Source organism: Sinohyriopsis cumingii, chromosome 18, assembly GCF_028554795.1.
Source record: "Sinohyriopsis cumingii isolate HCF-2022 chromosome 18, ASM2855479v2, whole genome shotgun sequence".
Lineage (NCBI taxonomy): Eukaryota > Metazoa > Mollusca > Bivalvia > Unionida > Unionidae > Sinohyriopsis > Sinohyriopsis cumingii.
Genome location: NC_142978.1, coordinates 47,233,908 through 47,254,530, shown reverse-complemented (window position 1 = coordinate 47,254,530; position 20,623 = coordinate 47,233,908). Strand labels below are relative to the sequence as shown.

Genomic DNA, 20,623 nt, shown 5'->3' with positions numbered 1-20,623 from the left:
ACTTCCCATGGGTCGGTGATTCTTACTGGGTCCCCCCCCCTCCGTTCTTCCTCTACTAGTTATACTAGCCACCTTGTTTAGTCTATCATGTGCTGAAAAATAGCACTAAAACCTAACAGCAACAACAACAAAGTGATGTGACTGCGTTGACTGCTTCATAATTAGCAGATGCTGTGTTATGTTTAAGTAAAAAAAAAAAATGCCTTTAGAATTAAAATTATTAAGTGATATCTTGGAGGTTTTGTAATATAGTACATTAACCAAGATTGAAGGGATGCAAAAAAATGGTAAGATACTGAATCATGTTAATTTACATGCACACAAAAATAGCTGTAAATGCACCTAATCTGAATTATAAAGGCTTCAGTCTAGTTTTTTCTTTCTTTCCTAATACAGAATTAATTAAAAAAATTAGAAGGAATATGAACTCCTCACCTTGTCAAAGGCATCCCCTGGAGAGTCATCCACTGACTTTCCAATTAGCAGAAAATCCTCAACGTTTCTAGAAAGGGCCAGAAGGCAGTGACCCCCACTCACAAGAAGAACCAGGAAGGGGAAATCCACTCTGGGGGAGAAAAATTATGTGCAAGTTAAAGATTACAATCATGGATGGATGCTCTAAGTCAAGAAATATACCTTCTAGATGCAGGAAAGACAGAAAAAGAATAGAAGAAATGCAATTTGTAACAATTCTTATCAGTGACCTGGTGGAATAAAAAAGGAAAACTAAGTTCAAGATTAAATGAAAGACATGTCCTAAATGTTCCAGAACAAGAAAGGTACCTGCTTATAAGTAAGATATAAAATTTTCTTTTGGTTGATGTTTAGCTATTTTACACTTTTTCTTATTTTTAAATTTCTTTTGCAAATTACCATCAATAATTGCAGAAGCTCCTAACTTGGTATCTCACAAGCAGGAGCTTTCCAAAAACACATTCTAATGAACCAGTCAGATACAAGTGAGACCTAGTGATTCTCAGGGCTATGCCGGTTAAGGTTCATTATCCCATCACCGCTACAGTAACTGGATTGCACTGAGTGTAAAGGGACAAAAACATACACTGACACTCCTTTACTTACCTTTGTCTTTCCTAACATTACTCTTCTCTGTCCTATTACTATCTTCCTTACTTTATTCTAAACTTTATTCTAAACCACACACCAACCATTGCTTAATAGTCAAGTGTGACTAAATCAACATATTTATAGATACTTTCCACTCCCCTAGACTTTTCATTTTTATTGTGGCACAGAGAACAAACATTATCATGACTATTTTAATTATAAATTTCTTTACAATTCTAGATTAGTTCATGCTAGTATTTCTCATTCATGCTAAATTATTTTAAAACTGTCTCTTGTTCTTATTTAAGATAGGAATGTCTACAAATAACAACTAAAATAACTTAACCTACCATTGTATCAATCTGATAGTCAAGGAATATGCCAATCTTTCTAACCTTCATCACAGTCAGGGCACGTGCCTGCTTTTGTATCAGTCTGACAGTCTGGGCCTGGGCCTACCTTTCTATCAATCTGACAGTCTGGGTCTACCTTTGTATCAATCTGACAGTCTAGGACTGGGCCTACCTTTGTATCAGTCTGACAGGTCATTGGCCTACCATTCTATCAATCTGACAGCCAGGGCATGTGCCTACTAATGTATTCACCTGACAGTATGGGCATGGACCTACCTTTGAATCAATCTGGCAGTCAAAGCCTGGGCCTACCTCTGTATCAGTCTAATAGTCTGGACATGGGCCTATCTTTGTATCATATAGACAGCCTGGAACTAGGCCAACCTTTCTATCAATTTGACAGTCTAGGACTGGGCCTACCTTTCTATCAATCTGACAGTCTAGGACTAGGCCAACCTTTCTATCAATCTGACAGTCTAGGACTGGGCCTACCTTTCTATCAATCTGACAGTCTAGGACTGGGCCAACCTTTCTATCAATCTGACAGTCTAGGACTGGGCCAACCTTTCTATCAATCTGACAGTCTAGGACTGGGCCAACCTTTCTATCAATCTGACAGTCTAGGACTGGGCCTACCTTTCTATCAATCTGACAGTCTAGGACTAGGCCAACCTTTCTATCAATCTGACAGTCTAGGACTGGGCCAACCTTTCTATCAATCTGACAGTCTAGGACTGGGCCAACCTTTCTATCAATCTGACAGTCTAGGACTGGGCCTACCTTTCTATCAATCTGACAGTCTAGGACTAGGCCAACCTTTCTATCAATCTGACAGTCTAGGACTGGGCCAACCTTTCTATCAATCTGACAGTCTAGGACTGGGCCTACCTTTCTATCAATCTGACAGTCTAGGACTGGGCCTACCTTTCTATCAATCTGACAGTCTAGGACTAGGCCAACCTTTCTATCAATCTGACAGTCTAGGACTGGGCCAACCTTTCTATCAATCTGACAGTCTAGGACTGGGCCAACCTTTCTATCAATCTGACAGTCTAGGACTAGGCCAACCTTTCTATCAATCTGACAGTCTAGGACTGGGCCTACCTTTCTATCAATCTGAAAGTCTAGGACTAGGCCAACCTTTCTATCAATCTGACAGTCTAGGACTGGGCCAACCTTTCTATCAATCTGACAGTCTAAGACTGGGCCTACCTTTCTATCAATCTGACAGTCTAGGACTGGGCCTACCTTTCTATCAATCTGACAGTCAAGGCATGTGCTTCCATGTGATGAATAGGAATCATCTGGACACTGAAATAAGAACAAAAATAACTGCAATTATTATATGCTCATTTTTTCCCCCGTTAACTTTACATTGTCAGAATCAAGCAGTATTACCTGATACTGAACCCACGTGCCAATACACATATAGCATTCATATGCATAAAGGAACTACTTTCTATTGTAAACAAACAATGGAGGTATATGCTAGCACTTTTGATTTGCAAACAAATCATGTACACTTGTGTAAGAGGTGCTTTACGTTGTGGTTGTTTAAATTTGTTTCTGAATGAACTAAAACAGATGTTGCGTGGACTGCCACATACCAGCTGCTTTGACACATTCCGCATTGATACAATATTACGGATTTAGGCTACCTACAGTATATAACAGACACAAGAACAGGTCCTTACAAATAACAAACAAGTGACAAGTCATATACTGTCTTCTTTAGCCGGTGATAAAAATGGCAAAAAAATATACTTAGTTTTACATCCTGAAGTTCCTCAAAATATACTTTCTTAGTTCTGCAAATCTGAATTACATCAGCCATGTCAGAGGTTCTCAATCTTATTATACATTTCAAAATTGTACTGTAATTTCGATGATAAGTGCAATCACATCCTCCTCACAGCACTCAAAATGAAAAAAAGCATTAAATTTCGTAGAATCAAAACAAATACCAAAATCTATTCATTCCAGATCAAATGGACAAGTTGTTGCAATGCACATTCATTCACAATATGACTCCAAATTTCAATTTTAACTAGACACACCATTTTCTTTCGAAAGTTTTGTCGAGCGCACGACTAAGTTCAAATTTATCTGGGCAGAGTTATATGCGCAGTAATAATGTTATTATGTAATGATGAATATGCGCTTGTGCATTTAGTTTGGAATATGGCATACATTCATATATGTTGTTTCTTGTAGTGTATTTTGTTAATATAATTGAGCCTTAGGTAGAATAAAAAAATGAGCATATAATAAAAAGGTTACTGCATTTGTATGGCAAAATACAAACTCATTTTGTCAGATGGACATACTGCACTACCAAGGTCGCACTGTATTCCATCCAAAAAACTTGATCATATTTTTCCATAGAAATGCAGTAACCTATAAATACAGGAAGGCACATTGTGCCATATTAGAATAAGTTTTTAAAAAATTTAAATAATGAACTGGTGCAAAACATCCAACATGAAAATCATGATTGTATGATTGTCCATATGTGATTATACATTGCCATATGGCTAGACAATGATAAATAATATTTTCTTTTCATGAGTTCATACAATCTTACAGCAAACAATATTTTCAAAGCGGCAAATATACGAGTTAAAATATACTTTTTTCTTTTTCTTCGTTATTTTTCACTTATTTTTATTATCAATTGTAACTGGATGTTATCTAGATGTCACTATCTGATAATTCTAGGGAAATGGCAAGGGACACAATATACATGTCACATGACCACCAGGAAAAAATAGTTTCTTCACTTCTCATATATAGGCGCTTGTAATTCAAGTCCTACTGCAAACTGCACAGATACAGATCTGCTCTTGCATAATGCATCAACAGATTAAAGTCTATGTAGCCTTTTAAAAGAAATCAGTATAACAAACAACAAAGACACTGTTCTGCCACAGCATATCAGCATATTAGGATCCATGTTGCTTGCAGTTAGACCCAACCAATATGCAAGTATATTGTTTTGTATCTCTATATTTTTGTGACTCTTGGTATACAATTGTGTCTAAATTATGTGTGTTTTTTTTCATGAATATAAACTGTACTGATCATATGTAGTCAAGATATTAGATACTTAATTTGTGTACACATGTATAAAGTTATATTTTAAGATATTAAGAGTGTAGATTGCATAGGATCTATGAATAGTTGTTGACGTAGATGTTTTCAACCATTAATAATAATATAATAATGAAACCTGTTTATGAGTTTGGGGTTGTTTCCCATTGGACAGGTCAATAAAGTTGTTAGAAGAATTAAGTTATTTCATATTGGATGGGTTAGGTCACATGAATTTTGAAATATTAGACTGACTAGTAAGATTTCTATGTGGGGTATAGTGTGACATAGTTGTAATAGATTCCTGAAGATATAAATAATGGGAAGAACTGAGCAATCAGATTCATTCCTATTTTGGATTTATTCTTAGTCTGGATTCCTATTTCATATGATGATTGTGTGAATTTAATGTCGGCGTTGCTGATATTTATTGTTTTAGGTAAAGGATGTGAATGAGAAAGTCTTTGTGTTGTAATCAGAATGGCCTCAGTTTTATCATCATTCATCTGCAGCTTGTTACAGTCATCCATGATTTCACATCAGAAATGCACCTCTCTACACCTTGGATGGTAGCATCAACTTCAGTTGGGTGGCTATATTTTTTATATTTGGGTGCCATCAGCATACAATTGGTGAGACACTGGATGATGATCTATGACACTTGAGAACGACTGAGTGTACAGAATGAAGAGAACAGGTCCAAGAACAGACCATTGTGGAACACCACAACATAGATCAACTGGGCTGGAGTGTATTCCATTTGCAGATACAATTTGTGTCTTGTTGACCAAGTTGGACTTGAACCACAGTAAGGCTGTATCATGAATGCCAAATTCATGCTGGATACAGTGAAGTAATATATCATGGTCTATTGTGTCAAATGCTGCAGACAAATCAAGGAGGGTGAGGACTGTAATCTTTTCGCTATCCAACGCAGAGAGAATGTCATTAACTACTTTTAGAAGAGTAGTTTCAGTACTGTGGCAAGGGCGATATGCAGATTGTACATGGCTAAAAAGACTGTTTGAATTTAGATGAGATACAAGCTGGGATAGAACAACTTTTTCTAACATTTTTTATATGAATGGGAGATTAGAAACTGGGCGGTAGTTCTTTAAATCATTATGGTTTCTTCAGCAGAGGCTTTACAATGGCAGTTTTGAAAAATGATAGGAATTCCCCGGATGAGAGAGAGGTATTAATAACATTAGTTAGTGAAAGCAATACTGGATCTAAGCACTCAAGCAGCAGTGATGTTGGAATTGGATCAAGTTCACATGACTCTGGTGCACTCTTCATCAGGATTGTACGTACTAAATCCAGAGACAGGTTCAAATGCTGCTAATGGCTGCCACTCAAATTCTGTATCCCAACTGTATGGTGACGATAAGTCAATTGAAATTGTGGTGTTAAGCTTATCTCTAATGGTTTGTACTTTGTCACAGAAGAAATCTGCAAACATATCCGGAAGCTCGACTGGAGAGAAGGTAGTTGGAAGTGGTGTTGATTTGTTCCTTGACATTAGCTTGTTAGTAATCTCGAAGAGCTCTTTGCAGCTGGAACTTTCCATGATCTTAGTAGTGTAGTGGGCTGATTTAGCTGCATGGACTATATTTGTGACATTCTTCTTAGCGACTTCATAGATTTGCTTATGAATAGTGAGTCTGGTGGAAAGCCAGAGCCTCTCAGCTTTACGGCTGTCTCTTTTAGCAGTACGAAGCTGGTCCGTAACACCGCTATACCATGGAGAACACGTTTGAATTGATACTCTGCACTTGGTAGCTGGGGCATGTTTGTCAAGCAACGAACGCAGACAGTTATCAAGTTGTTCTGCGGTAGGAGGTAATCAAGTTGTTAGGTTAGCTTGGATGTTGTGCATTAGTTTGGTTCTATTTATCATACGGAGGTTTTTCTTAGTAGCAGATAAAGTTGGAGGGTTAGGGACTGATATGTCAAGATGGCATATAATGCAGAGGTGATTTGATGCAAAGTCATGGGATACCAGGGAGGACCGTAGAATGTTATCATCAGGTCTATGAAGAATCCAGTCTAAAATGTGACCATGTTTATGGCTGGGTTGGTTAACTGACTGTTTGAGGTTGAAAACAATAATGGAATCTATGAGTTTTGATGTATCTGAGTTTCCAGGACAGTCGAAGTGAAAGTTGAAATCTCCAAGAATAATCAGGTTGCCACCTCTCGAAAACATTATTCTGAGACTACTGTGGATTATTAAAAGGAGTTCTTGACATTGCCATTGTGATATGTTCATTCAATAATCTGAAAATCTTTCAGAACATTCAATTCTTCTGGACTTAAATATAACTTTTTAGGATTAGTTTGGATTCAGTTCATAATTTCCTCTAACATTTTCATTTTATAACTTTGATAATTAAATTATTTGTAAATTTTACAAAACGTTTTTGCTTCTTTCATTTACTTAGTTTACGCCCACAGAGTCATACCAAAATAAAAATCACACCTAGGTAGTGGCAGGGAACCTAATAAACAATAAAATGGTAGCAAGTAAAATATACTCTTGGAAGACCAGTATTGTCATATACATAAGCTTAATGATTATAGCTATAAAGTATCTGGTGTCCTTGTGTAATAACACTTGGTGTCTCTGTGGAATAACAGTTGTGTCCCTGTTGCATAACCATTGGTGTACACTGTGCAATAACAGTATCAATTTTACCAGAAAAATAGTCCTGGCTATTATTCTGTCCGGTCCTGTACAACATCAAAATTTCCATGAAACTGGTGAGATTCTTTTGATGTTTTAAAACTTTTAAGAAGACTGAACACTACAAACCACTTAACCATTAAGCAAGAGGCCCATATGGGACAGATATTTGCTCACTAGTCTTAATACAGTCAAACCCGGTTGTCTTGATTATGTTGGGGGGTGTCAAACAATCATTGACATAACTGGGTTCCGAGATATAGGGGTTTAGTTGATAAATCTACAGCAGAGTAATGATTATGCATCTAAAGTATGAGGAGCTTTGGGGTTTTTTAAATGGCATTTCCACAATAAAAATACTAATTCAGTCATACCATGTTGCAAGAAAAAAGATGATTGGAAGACCATTAAATGAGATTAAGTAACAAGTCACAAATTTTTACAACACTTCAGTTACAGTAACAATGTCAGTGGTTTAAAGTTGTTTTTATTTCCCTCAGAATAGCCTCATCCCTTTGGTAGCCTCAGATAGTTTTTATTTCTCAAAGAATTGCTTCATCCCTTTGGTAGCCTCAGATAGACAGTTTTTATTTCCTTAAGAATTGCTTAATCCCTTTGGTAGCCTCAGAAAGACAGTTTTTATTTCCCTAAGAATAGCCTCATCCCTTAGTTAGCCTCAGATAGACAGTTTTTATTTCCCTAAGAACTGCTTCATCTCTTTGGTAGCCTCAGAAAGACATTACTTCGATCAGTCACTTTCTGCTTTTTTCCATTTGTGTAGAAGAATCTGTAATCTGTAATCATGAGACAGTGATCAACAACTTCATTTTTTTTTAAATATTGGGCGCTATCGTTTTTTACATATACAATTGTTGCTTTTATTTACTCTGGTTCAAAACAAATTAATAACCATATGTTGGACGGGGCAATTGGCTTGGTTTGGAATTTTACCTGTTTCTATTTACTGATGACTGCAAGTCATGTGATCTAGCCATGCTGAAGTTGAAGGCATTCACTCACATAAAGCCAATAAGCTAAACCTTTTTTTATGTGATGCATGGAAACCCTTTTAACTATTTACTTTATAAGTGAACTCGAAACCAAACTTGTTAATTGTGTATGAATTAAATTGGTGAATGACTGTGAAAGAGTTGGAACTGGATTACACTAGAGTTTGTTCCACAAAGCGTTGTGAATTTTATCCTATCTATAACTCTACATTTTCAGGTCAGTGTCATTAAACGTAGCTAAAAGTACTTAATTCATTTTAAATATATTATTTAAAACAAACTAGGTATTATTAGCTACATTTAATGACGCTGACTTGATAATTTTCAGAGCTACAGATATGATAAAATTCAGCCAAGTATGTGGAACAAACTATGTCATCATGGTGTTGAATGCAGCTCCTGTAAAGGTCAGAAATGCATGCATTCAATTTTTTTACGCTAAAGTATTGTTTACAACAAAATTTTCTCTACTCTTATGCAAGTGATAAATCATGCCTTGATGAGATTATCTGATTAACATTTGTACTGGTAACGACTTTTTCTATCCTTGCTGGTATTAAGTACTGGTAGTAGCAGTATTGCTGGATTATTTCTTGTACAATTTCTCGGAGATGGACATTCAAAGTTGCATTTTGTCATATTGAGTCCACATGTTATTTCGGACTGAAATTTACGCCTGACATAACTGGGATAATGACTTAACAGGGGTTGAAATAAGTGGGAAAAAATTTCATAACTAAGAAGGATATTTTGGGGGGACTAGATCAAAATGATCAACGAGTTCTCAAGATAATCAAGGTTGAAATAAGTGGGTCTGACTGTAGCCATCTTTGTAGAAACTAGCAGGATATAGATGACTGGAGTATAGTGACCAATAGGCCTTAATGACTTGGACCATTGTTCATGATAAGTGGCCTGGAACTAATGCTATTGTGCAGAAATACTTTTTTCTTATTATGACTTACCATGACCTTGACCTCTGCCTTCTTAACCCCAGGGTGCTTTGTTACTCTAAGTGCAAGCCATCCACAAAGCTTGGTTAAGGAATTTACTTGAGAAAAATATTTATTCTCCAAAACCCACTCATTCAGCCAAATGATCTGAACCTTCGACTTTTGTATTCCCATATCAGCCGACCTATTCCATACCTCACCGCAAGTGCAAGCCATCCACAAAGCTGGTGCAGAAATAATCTTATTCTTAGTGACCTTGAACTGGGGCTCAAAACGTTTTCTTTATCCAAAGTGAAAGCCATCAACAAGTTTGGTAACTCAAGTGAATGTGTGAAAACAAATTTCTATTCTTTCAGACAATGTGACATTGACCTGTTATGTTCTAACCCCAAGACTGATATTGCTTTTCCTTGCTCCAACTGTAACCTACCCAAAAAGTTTGAAGATTCTTATGTTATTTAGAACCGATGCAATTGTGCCAAATAGGAACAGATACCAGACATATAGACAAACATTGTCAAAGCCAAATATGCTCCATCCATTGCAGATATACAAAAAAGTTTAAAGTTGTGAAATAAGAAGTTATTAATTTGACAGTTCATCAGTGAACTCGTAAGCCACTCTCCATGAGACTAATACATTATTTTGGTTTAACATAAAATTTAATTTAAATAACTGAAATCAAGTGTGTGTGTGTGTGTGTGTGTGTGTGTGTGTGTGTGTTGAAAAGGATATATGGATGACAGGAGAGAGAGAGCAGGCAAGATCTGAATTTTAAAAATTATCTAAGTTATTTAACAATACGCTGTATTGTGATGTCATGTCCTTTTGTTAGAAGAAAGATGATAAATTATTTTAACCATATCTTCATTAAAAGGAGGAATTATTGTAATCCACATGCCTTCGCTCAATTTATTACACAAATTATACTTGCCCTGATTCTCTGACCAGCTTTTTAGCATGACTGAGACCAACTGACAGGGATGGAGGTAGACCAGGTTTTACTGTCACTGCAATGGCATCCAGATCCTGAAAATTGACAGAACCTGCAAATTTACTCTTCTTAATCCTGGCATCAAATTGACAAGGACTTTTATTCAATCATGCACTCATGACAAATGTAGCCACACACCCCTCCCTTACCCATGGTAACATCCTGACCCATGACCTGCTGGTATATGAATTGTTACTATTTCATGGTGAACTCTGCTTAATAAAACCAACATTAATACAATGAATAAAATGCTTATTTTGATTTTGTTTCACAATATGATGATGTTATAAAGACAGACACACATACAGATGGGCATTGTGATTAATAAGCAACGTTGTCCCAAAACCACTAGTCAAGGTAAGGTCATGGCTGCCTGTCAGGGCACTGTAAGGACAGTAAAGTCTCTTGAAGTCTTCTGTGAATACCCTCCATCTGTGAAAAAGCATGGATGCAATATTACAATACTTTTAGCACTGCAATCCAAAAATATGGTTTGATGAAGTCATGTTGATACCCTAAATCTTACCATATGCCACGTTATAAACTTCTGGGATTTAATACAAGGCAAGGTCAACATCTAAGAGGACTGGTCACCAATTAAAAGGCAGGATGCACCCAAGAGAGGACAGGTTACCATCTACGATGAGCCAAGCGCATCACCCATTTACAAATAGGTTAGGTACAACCCTGCCAAGTTTTATCACAGGCAACTTTCATCTCAAGTGAGATAAGAAATTATTACATGAAACTGCAAAATAGAAACAATCTGCCCATTTCTCAAATAATCAACAGCCATCTATGATAAAATAATATACCAAATAAAGATCCTGAGGAAATGACACCCTAAATCATACGTCTTTTGTATAATAATATACAATCAACAACAAACTGATAATCCTCATAAAATATAAATAGAACTGGATTCTAAATTGAGTGCATTTAAAATCATGGTCATTCCTATTAAGATCAAGATAATTTTCTTCTCATATATCTCACTGTAGAAATGCAAGAGCTTCAATGTTAAAATATCTCTTATTTTTATGAACCTGAATCAGTGTTTTATAAAAACAATAATTTTGTATTTAAAACATGTAAAAGTTTACTAAAATTTTGATAAAGCAAAGTCCATAGCTGGCACAAAGTAAGCTGATACTGGTGTTTGTTCAAGACAATTCCTGTATAGTTATATTCATATTTATGTAGTACATGTACCGTATTATGGTACTTCAGCACAACAATGGCTACTTGGTGACATCTAAAGGTAAACTCTGAAAAATTTAAAATGCACAAAATCTTTGAGAAGCTAAATCCTGCCAGATAAATGTAAAGATGAAGTACGAGATAAAATATAACAGGAAAGATGGTAAAGTTCTATAAAATGTATATAAAATAAAGACAATTGTAAAATAAATACTATGGTAACATCTGTATAACACATGGTGATAAAATGTTGTATAAATTACATTCCTTCAAAAACTCCACGATTTTCTTGGGTGGTACATTATCATGTAGTTTATTCATGCTTTTTGCATCCAACTACTTGTCACACAGGGCTGAAGTTTATACAGTCAACAAGGCATCTTTGTTTCTGTTAAGTGTTATGTCTGTCTCACTTCCTTTCTGTTTGCATCAATTTCTCTCTCTCTCTCTCTCTCTCTCTCTCTCTCTCATGTTATTATGTTTTAGTGTACACAAAAGTCAAAACATAAATATCAGTGTCGAGGTCTTACATGTAGGACTAGCATAATGATTAAGATGGTTTGAACATGTATTAGTTAAGGGTATTATATATTGGTAAATTGTACACAACGAGTCCACATTGTTAAGAAATTAAGTGCAACTTGTATTTTTACAGCTGCAATAATCTCATTATCAAATTGCAATAAAAAAATAAATAACTTGAAATCACATTTTAGTTAATGCATGCAAGCATGTGCACATGTGTGTGTGCATGCGAGAGAGATGAAATTTTTTTTATCTGTGTACAAGACCATATTTATTCAGGGCGGTTTTATTTGTAGATTTTGCAAAGAGAGAAAAGACTATTTTGAGTTACCTGATGATTGTGATAATCCCCATGTATTATGACCCTACTATATTCCATTATCAATAAACACCGCTAAATCAACTATTCATTCTTGTTTTAATTACAATGTACATTGTCACAACAACCACATGGTTATGCAGTGTTACTTACATGGCAATTAAACATGCTTGGCGATTTGGTTATTCCAGCTGAAACCAGACTGAGGTCAAGAATCGACAGAATAGGTCAAATCAGCGAGGCTGCCAGTAGGAAAATGAGGCTCTCTTTAGGGAAATGAAAATCTGTCAATGTGCTATTGAAGCCTTTGTCCAAACAAAATTTGTTATAAGGACAAGCGATCATACACATTACTTGTTAATTGAACTCACCAATAAAGATCATAGGGGGCATATCATTGAATAGATTTGCAATAAAATGTTAATTATATCCAAGTCAAAACAGAACAAACACTTAAAAGATAGTATATGTATATATACAAATCGATTTAATGGAGTCTGTGAGTTTCAAATTTGCGATAGAAAATGACATGATTTTTAAAATGTATGTTTGTATGACTATAATGAAACACTAAGACTAGCTGACCAAGGGGCTGCGGTCTTCACTAAAACATGTACTGAGATGTAATTTTTGTTGTATAAGAAACATCAAAGGGCTTTCGAACTCATTTAAAAATGCATTGCGGTATTTTGTTACGGTGACGCACTTTATAAGAAGAACTAATTAACGATAATATTTAAAGGTATGGTCTGTGAAGTCCTTTGTCCATTTGCTAATAAACACCAGTAGATACTGTAATGACAATATGAAAGCTTATGCATCAATCATTGTATTTTCTCACCAACAATTAATTATTAATTTTTGTAAAAACAAAATGGCAATACAGTATTATCTATCTTTTTTGCCAACGTAAATCTTCTTAGTAGAAATTTTATGCCCAATAATTTAATGGATTATTTAAAAAAATACAAAGCGATATGTACGAAAAATTATGATACATTTAAATAATTATGATTCTGATAACTGGATTATGTACGAAAAATTAAAGGGTACAAAAATTACATTAAATACGGTACATTCTGTTTCTCTTTCTCTCTCTCTCTCTTTCCCATGTGGCATGGTAATTAAAATCATATACCACTAAATTCTCTCTCTCTCTCACAAACATTCCCATGCAGCCATGGTTACCGTAATTAAAATCAGATAAACTACATTCTGTTTCTCTCTCTCTCTTTTTCCCATGTAGCTATGGTAATTAAAATCATATAGCACTAATTCTGTTTCTCTCTTTCTCATTCCCACACAGCCAGGGTAATTACAATCACATACCACTACATCTGTTTCTCTCTCTCTCTCTCATTTACCATACAACCATGGTAATTAAAATCATATACCACTAATTCTGTTTCTCTTTCTCATTCCCACACAGCCAGGATAATTACAATCACATACCACTACATCTGTTTCTCTCTCTCTCTCTCTCTCATTTACCATACAACCATGGTAATTAAAATCATATACCACTAATTCTGTTTCTCTCTTTCTCATTCCCACACAGCCAGGGTAATTACAATCACATACCACTACATCTGTTTCTCTCTCTCTCTCTCATTTACCATACAACCATGGTAATTAAAATCATATCCCACTAATTCTGTTTCTCTCTCTCATTCCCATACAGCCAGGGTAATTAAAATCATTTATGCTTAATTCTTTTCTGAGAAGCAGATAAATATACCCTCAAGATTTGTTGGCAAAAAGTTAAATTTACTCTTGATCACAAGAAACTTTAATTAGGATAATACCTATTAGCAGTCAGTGACTTTATCTAAATTTTGACTATGATATTACCTTTAAGTCACACCTGTGACTATATTTCAACTTTAATTATGACATTTCAACAGACACATCTGTAACTATGTCTAAATGTTTGACTAGGAAATTACCTTTAAGCAGTCACACCTTTGACTAAATCTAAACTTTAATAATGACAATACATTTCAACAGTCACATCTGTGACTATCTGAACTTTTAATTAAGATTACCTTTTAGCAGTCATATGTATGACTACATGTATATCTAAACTTTAATTATGATAATACTCTTTAGCAGTCACACCTGTGACTATATCTAAACGCAGTCACACCTGTAACTACATGTATATCTAAAATCTGACTAGGATATTACCTTTTAGCAGTCACATCTGTGACCATATTTAAAATTTAATTATAACAATATCTTTTTGCAGTCACACCTGTGACTACATCTAAACTTCTAAGATATTACCTTTTAGCAATGACTATATCCAAGCATTAATTATGTAATATCTTTTATAGTCACGTTTTTGAACATATTTTAATTTATGACAGTGACATAGTCAGTCTGTTCATAAAATACCCATTTCCCGCTACATGGTATCTAATATGCATTCATTGTTACTTTTGTGATATGTTTTCTTCCTTGTCTTTTCTATGGCTGTTTCATTAGTACAGTTAAATATAGAGACATGGATGATACCGGGCTGTAATTTCAACTGTGAAAAAAACATCAGAGAAAATCGATACCGGGCTGTAATTTCAACTGTGAAAAAAACATCAGAGAAAATCGATACCGGACTGTAATTTCAACTGTGAAAAAAACATCAGAGAAAATCGATACCGGGCTGTAATTTCAACTGTGAAAAAAACATTAGAGAAAATCTGGTGATTTTGTATCTTGATCTAGCTGTTCTGCAGCAGTAAAAACTAATCATTTTCAAAACAGTCATGTCTAAAATCCCATAGAGCTTTAATGAACAGTCTGCATTGGCTACTACAGGTAAGTATCATGTGATATGGGTGGATACTATTATGTAATTATATTGATTTGATGTAATTATCAGTTGGAAATAATTTAAAGCTAAAGTTATTCAAAACCAAAGCCAGTATCTAATAATCCAATTTATCATCTTTGCTGAATTAGAAACAGCTACAGTAACTGTTGAAAAGACAAGACAAAACAATAACTGGTAATTATCCACACCTTCAGTCTGACATCTGCCTGTGACAATGCCCCTTCTACTACTTCCTTTATGTGCATCCTGTGCAATTCTTGAGCCAGTAAAGGGATTACACCTCCCATTCTATAGAAAACAAATATATGTGTCATAATTAGATTTATTAAAGAAAACTCAATAACCTAAACAAAATAATAAGCATCTATTTCAAACACACAGAGTTTGACAATAAACATAAAAAGCATGTAAACTATAATGTCAAATCTGGTATTGACAAACTATTTATTAAATTCTTTTTATTCTTATTAATTTATTACACAAGTTTTTAACTAATTAAAATGCTGACAAATCTATGAATCTATTAAATGTATTGCCAGAGAAAGCAGATTTTTAAATAAATTATATTTCTCCAACAAAACATACCTAACGACATTACATCAAGAAAACTTTTTTTGCTACCTCTGAATACAGTCCTCACAAAATACAGCATGCTATCTTACACAGAGGGAAGATTGATCATGGGGAAGAAACAAACAGTTATTGTTGCTTAACTAGTGACAGCAAGCAGAAAAGAACTGAACCTGTCCATCCGAATGGAACTTCATGTAGTTCAGATTGATTGATATTTCATGCAGGTCACTCAATCAACATATTGAAGTTAGTGTCATTATGAAGTCCAAGTCATGTATGATAGCTGGGGAAGGGGGAGGGAAGGGGGGAAGACCAAGACTCAAATTTAGGTGAGTTTGGCCATGTTAAGCCCTGGGAGAGATTCCACTGCAAATAATGCAAGTGAGCATAGTCTGGTTATATCAGAATTGGACAGCATGTTGGAAATTACCCTGTTGTTGACAAAATCATCTCTTCCATGAAAATTTAACTCATCTGAAACCATTCAACAGTATCTTTTGATTGTGACAAAGAGAAAGAAGTATGCCATTGGGGAATGGGTTTCGAGCTTGGTGTGACTTCACTGATGTGACATCAGTCACTGACAACACAATTTCCTCAAGGTATGTCCTCAAAGTAAAGAATCTTCAGCTGTTGTGATTCTCTCCAGGATGGAAGCTCCAAATTCTGTGTCAATTATGACATCCCGAAAAGAGCCAGTAGTGAAGGAGTATTTTGTTTGGACATAGGTGAATTGGTGGCAATGTCAACTGTTTGAACGGAATGGAGGTCACTATAACTCATATAGATACGTCTGTCACTAAATCTGGCAGATCATCGATCTAGTGTATTTCATCTTAGCGCCAAGCAATCAGAGATACTGCAGTCTGTGCCTTCATTTATTAACTGTTTTCACAATCAAAACGGATGAAAGAAAGTTGTATACCTCCATTACCTACAATCTGATTAACAGAGCATGTCTCTGGGGTCAAGGAAAAGTAAAAAGAAATGTCAAGCATCGGATGGCCCCAAAAGACACAGAGCCAATGAAGGGATAATTCTATATGAAGCAGTTGTCCTTCCTTGATAATGATTTGGCTAGGCCATAAGACCGAACATGAATCAGGGCACCGATGACATGCTGGGTTTTGCACTACCTGTAAATGCCCAACCAGCCAGATAAAAATTTGATCTTGCCAGGTCCAGTTTCCCAACTCTCCCACCCTCTGCAATAATAAATTTAAAAAACAAACAAAACCAAAACGATTGTTTTATGGTTGACAAAAATGGGGGTGAGAGAGGGGCTGAGGAAACTAAATAAAATGGGCGTGGAGAAACCTAACCAGATAAAGACCAACCCAAATGGGTATCCAGCAAAATTTCCCTACCTGATATTGGGAGTACCCATGAAGTTATTCCACTACTAAAGGAATAGGTCTTGCACTTGTTCTGCCCATTACAGAGGTATGTTACCTTAAGAAATCTGTCTGACATCATCAGGAATGTGTTTTGTGGATATATTCCACCCATGTGTGGAAGCCATTGAGATTGGCTTTCATTTCCAGGAGGTGATATGAAGAGCCTTTTAAATCAAAAATTCTCTAGATCATCAAATACAGTTTGGAACACCTATCATTTTCTGAGAATGATCATTTGTTGAGATCTTATTAAAAAATAGTTTGGGCTCAGGTGGGTCGCCAGAGAACATGGGGGGGGGGGGTGACAGTGTATTACTATCTATTGACAGAAGGCCTGAGGAAGAAGAAATTGCACTTCCTCTCTCTCATTTCCCTGCCTACCTGCAAAAACAGAGTCATATGCCTAAAATTTGCTTGGCAAAAATAAAAAATAACGTGCCATTGTTGAGAACTGCCACCGTGAATTCTCTGGTGACAATCACTCCATCTCTTGTATGTTCCCTAACAGGGTCATGCAAATATAGAAGACTGCACTGAAGGTTAAAGGGCTACTCTTATGCATTTTGCTTTTTAATCACCACAATTCAATGCCCTAACAGAAGTGTAAATCCAAAAAGGAGTGAGTATATAGAAAAGCAGCAATGATTGACACAACATTCCTGACCAACTTTGACACTGCATTAAAGATTTACCTGAGGTGCATTTTAACATCAAAACAAGACACGGATGGAGAAAATATTTCTGTGACTTTATTTTACCAGATGGGTGAGAAAGTTACTGATTCACTTTAAAGAACCTCTTATGATACTGGAATTGCAAATGCTCAAAGAGATGATTGGTACCAATGCACTAACCTTGTATGTAGAGATAAGAAGGTGGCGGAGACCATTCCCACTGAAGCAAAATCCTATAGATTTCCTCTATTACTGCAATGAACATAATTCTATCCATTCTATTGTCAGATCAGCATGATCTAGCATTTCCAGTTCATCACCTTCATCAATGAGAAATGACGATGAAGTATCATCATTCTGAACATTGGCTAGGTCATGAGTAGGAATTGCATTATGGAATGCCAGGTTGGATGGCTTCAAAAGTAAGGCTGGTTCCATTCTGAACATTGGCTAGGTCATGAGTAGGAATTGCATTATGGAATGCCAGGTTGGATGGCTTCAAAAGTAAGGCTGGTTCCATTCTGAACATTGGCTAGGTCATGAGTAGGAACAAGGGTGCACAAAATGAGGTAGGCAGAACAGAAAGTGGGAAGACAACATTTAAGAGTGTACAGGCAAGGGGTTTGGAGATTTCCAAAAGGCAGTGGAGAACAGGGAAAGATGGAGAAAAGTGGTGGTGAAATCATCTGTAGTGTCTCAATGACCTATTAGTTTACGGGAATGATGATGATGATAATGGTGGTGGTGGTGGTGGTAGCTGCCAAGGAGGTAGAAATGGGAGTCAACCTTTAAGAGTTGCTTCCTGTTGTCTATACATGGTCCAATTTAATAACATGATTTACCTAACTTAAAGAGTAGCTGTGGAGTTATCATCCTAGTAAGCACATTCATCATCCACTTTTGGGGAGCATAGTAACTCTTAGCTCCAACATAAAGTTCATACCACTGTCTCTACAAAAATGCTTGCCAAACCATCATGATATTAAGATTTAAAAAATTGTAACAATTTATAACCTTTTGTTCATATAAAAAATGTAAAGTACCACCACCCATGTTATAGAAATGGATGTATATTTAATGGTCTTAAACACTCCTGGTTGCTAGGACACAGGATGTTAACTCTTTCCTGCCAATGTAACTACTAACAAAAACCTCCTTAATTACGCAATGTAAAGATATTAAGGTAGATGAGTTAGTCAAGTACCTGAAAATTATTTCAATTTCCATATTATGTAAGAGTGCTAATATCACATAACTGCTACATTTAAGACAAAAGATTTTTTTAAATCAGAGACAAATTATCTAATACAGTGTGACCCCACTATAGCATGCTCCGTTATAACATGAATTCAAATATAACACGGACATGGTGTGGCTCCCAAAATTTTATATACATGTATTTTTCTCACACATGAAAAACAAAATCTTTCTGAAAAGTACCAACAAAAAAAGCATAAAAAGATTATTATCATTTGGGGAAGAGATCACTCATGAATAATACAAGACGATCTTGGAGTGGCTCCTGAAATTTTATATGTATTTTTCTTGTACATGAAAAAATTGTTTATTCTTCCTAAAAGTATGAAAAATAGAGTGTAAAATGTTTATTCTAGGATCACGTAGGGCTTCGCCAATGACGCAAGCTGAGATTTTATTTTCCTTATTGGTGGCAAATTATACCATCTGGCGATTTTTATTTTTATTGGCGACATTGTTGGCTGTTTAAAGTTGCATAAAATACAACCATAAAAGAAAGCCGCAAGCCCGATATAAAATGCAGTAAAATTTATCTATAGTTACATAAACAATTTCTTTGTCCACACTGACAAACTATCTAACTGTGCATTGTTATATCATAATCTGCTTATCTTAACATTGAGCATGAGTACTGTATGTTGTGAGATATCCACTTTCTTTGTTGTTGACATTTCTGGTAGTGGAAATCAAACGGACAAGGCATTATCTCATAATCTATCTTTTGTCAGATTTTCGGCCGCTCGCTAGTAATTAATATATTTACATAGACTAATGTCTGTATGTAGCTAGTAAGTAAAATTCCTCTTCTTTCCACTCAGAATTAAATCCTTCAGAACACCCCCATTTTCTATACTAATCCTTGTCATCAGACCAGAACACCTGTGTCTCTTATAGGCTGTTCACCCTTTGCTAAACTGAGTGGAAAGCAGCATTACTCCACTAACACAAATGTAAAAAAAAAAAAAAAAAAAAAAAACACGTTTACTGTGCCATTACGTGATTGTGCTATTTTTATTCTGACGTATATGACCGGTGACAAAATTTCTGAATATTTTAAATCTGTGTTCATTTTTTCGATGGAATTACTTGCATTGTGGATTCAGTGTATGTGATAAAATTCGCAGGTGAGTACATGGTGTTGATACTTTATTCATGCTATACATAAGAAATGTATATATAAGCAGTATATATGTATATGTACTAATCCATGGTTCTCTGAATAAAGTAAAATACATGTATTATATATGCCTTATCTGTTTTCTCATTTAATATGCATCGATTTTAGATGGTAACTATGCCAATGAAGCACATATTTTACTGCCCACATTTATTACCTCCCCCCGCAAATTTGTTGGGGTACATGCATTATTTTCTTCAGCTAACTGACCTGGATGTTTATAACACAGTTCAGTCTATAACATGGTCGGGTTCTATGGCTCCCAACTACCGTGTTATAGTGGGGTCACACTGTAGTTGGGTTTCTTTTGTGGTATTTTTTAAAGATTTTCTCATAAAAAATGAAGAAATGGAAAATAAAGTTAAAGATCAAATGGTAATACAGTAAAATCTCTTATGAGAGACTACACCTTCTGCCAACAAAAAAGGTCCCTCACAACACGTGTTTCTCAAACATGAAAACAATAGCTGACAAGCATTTCTGTGGTAAATTACAATTTAAAGGCCACCAAAAAATC

The 20,623-nt window shown here is 35.5% G+C and overlaps 1 protein-coding gene across 3 annotated transcripts in view; it reads right to left on the bottom strand.

Annotated features, from left to right (window-relative positions):
* LOC149776567 (tRNA N6-adenosine threonylcarbamoyltransferase, mitochondrial-like) overlaps positions 1-20,623 on the bottom strand; it is a 44,500-nt gene that overhangs the window by 22,152 nt on the left and 1,725 nt on the right. For all 3 annotated transcript variants that reach the window (XR_016416065.1, XM_089941034.1, XM_089941035.1), the window contains exons 2-5: positions 15,217-15,316; positions 10,092-10,186; positions 2,667-2,729; positions 436-565 (exon numbers count right to left, since the gene is read on the bottom strand). Coding sequence is in view for 2 of the 3 variants with exons in the window: in XM_089941034.1 (XP_089797160.1) it covers positions 436-565; positions 2,667-2,729; positions 10,092-10,186; positions 15,217-15,316 (388 nt within the window). In the remaining variant the exon portion in view is untranslated. The remainder of the gene's footprint in view (positions 1-435; positions 566-2,666; positions 2,730-10,091; positions 10,187-15,216; positions 15,317-20,623) is intronic.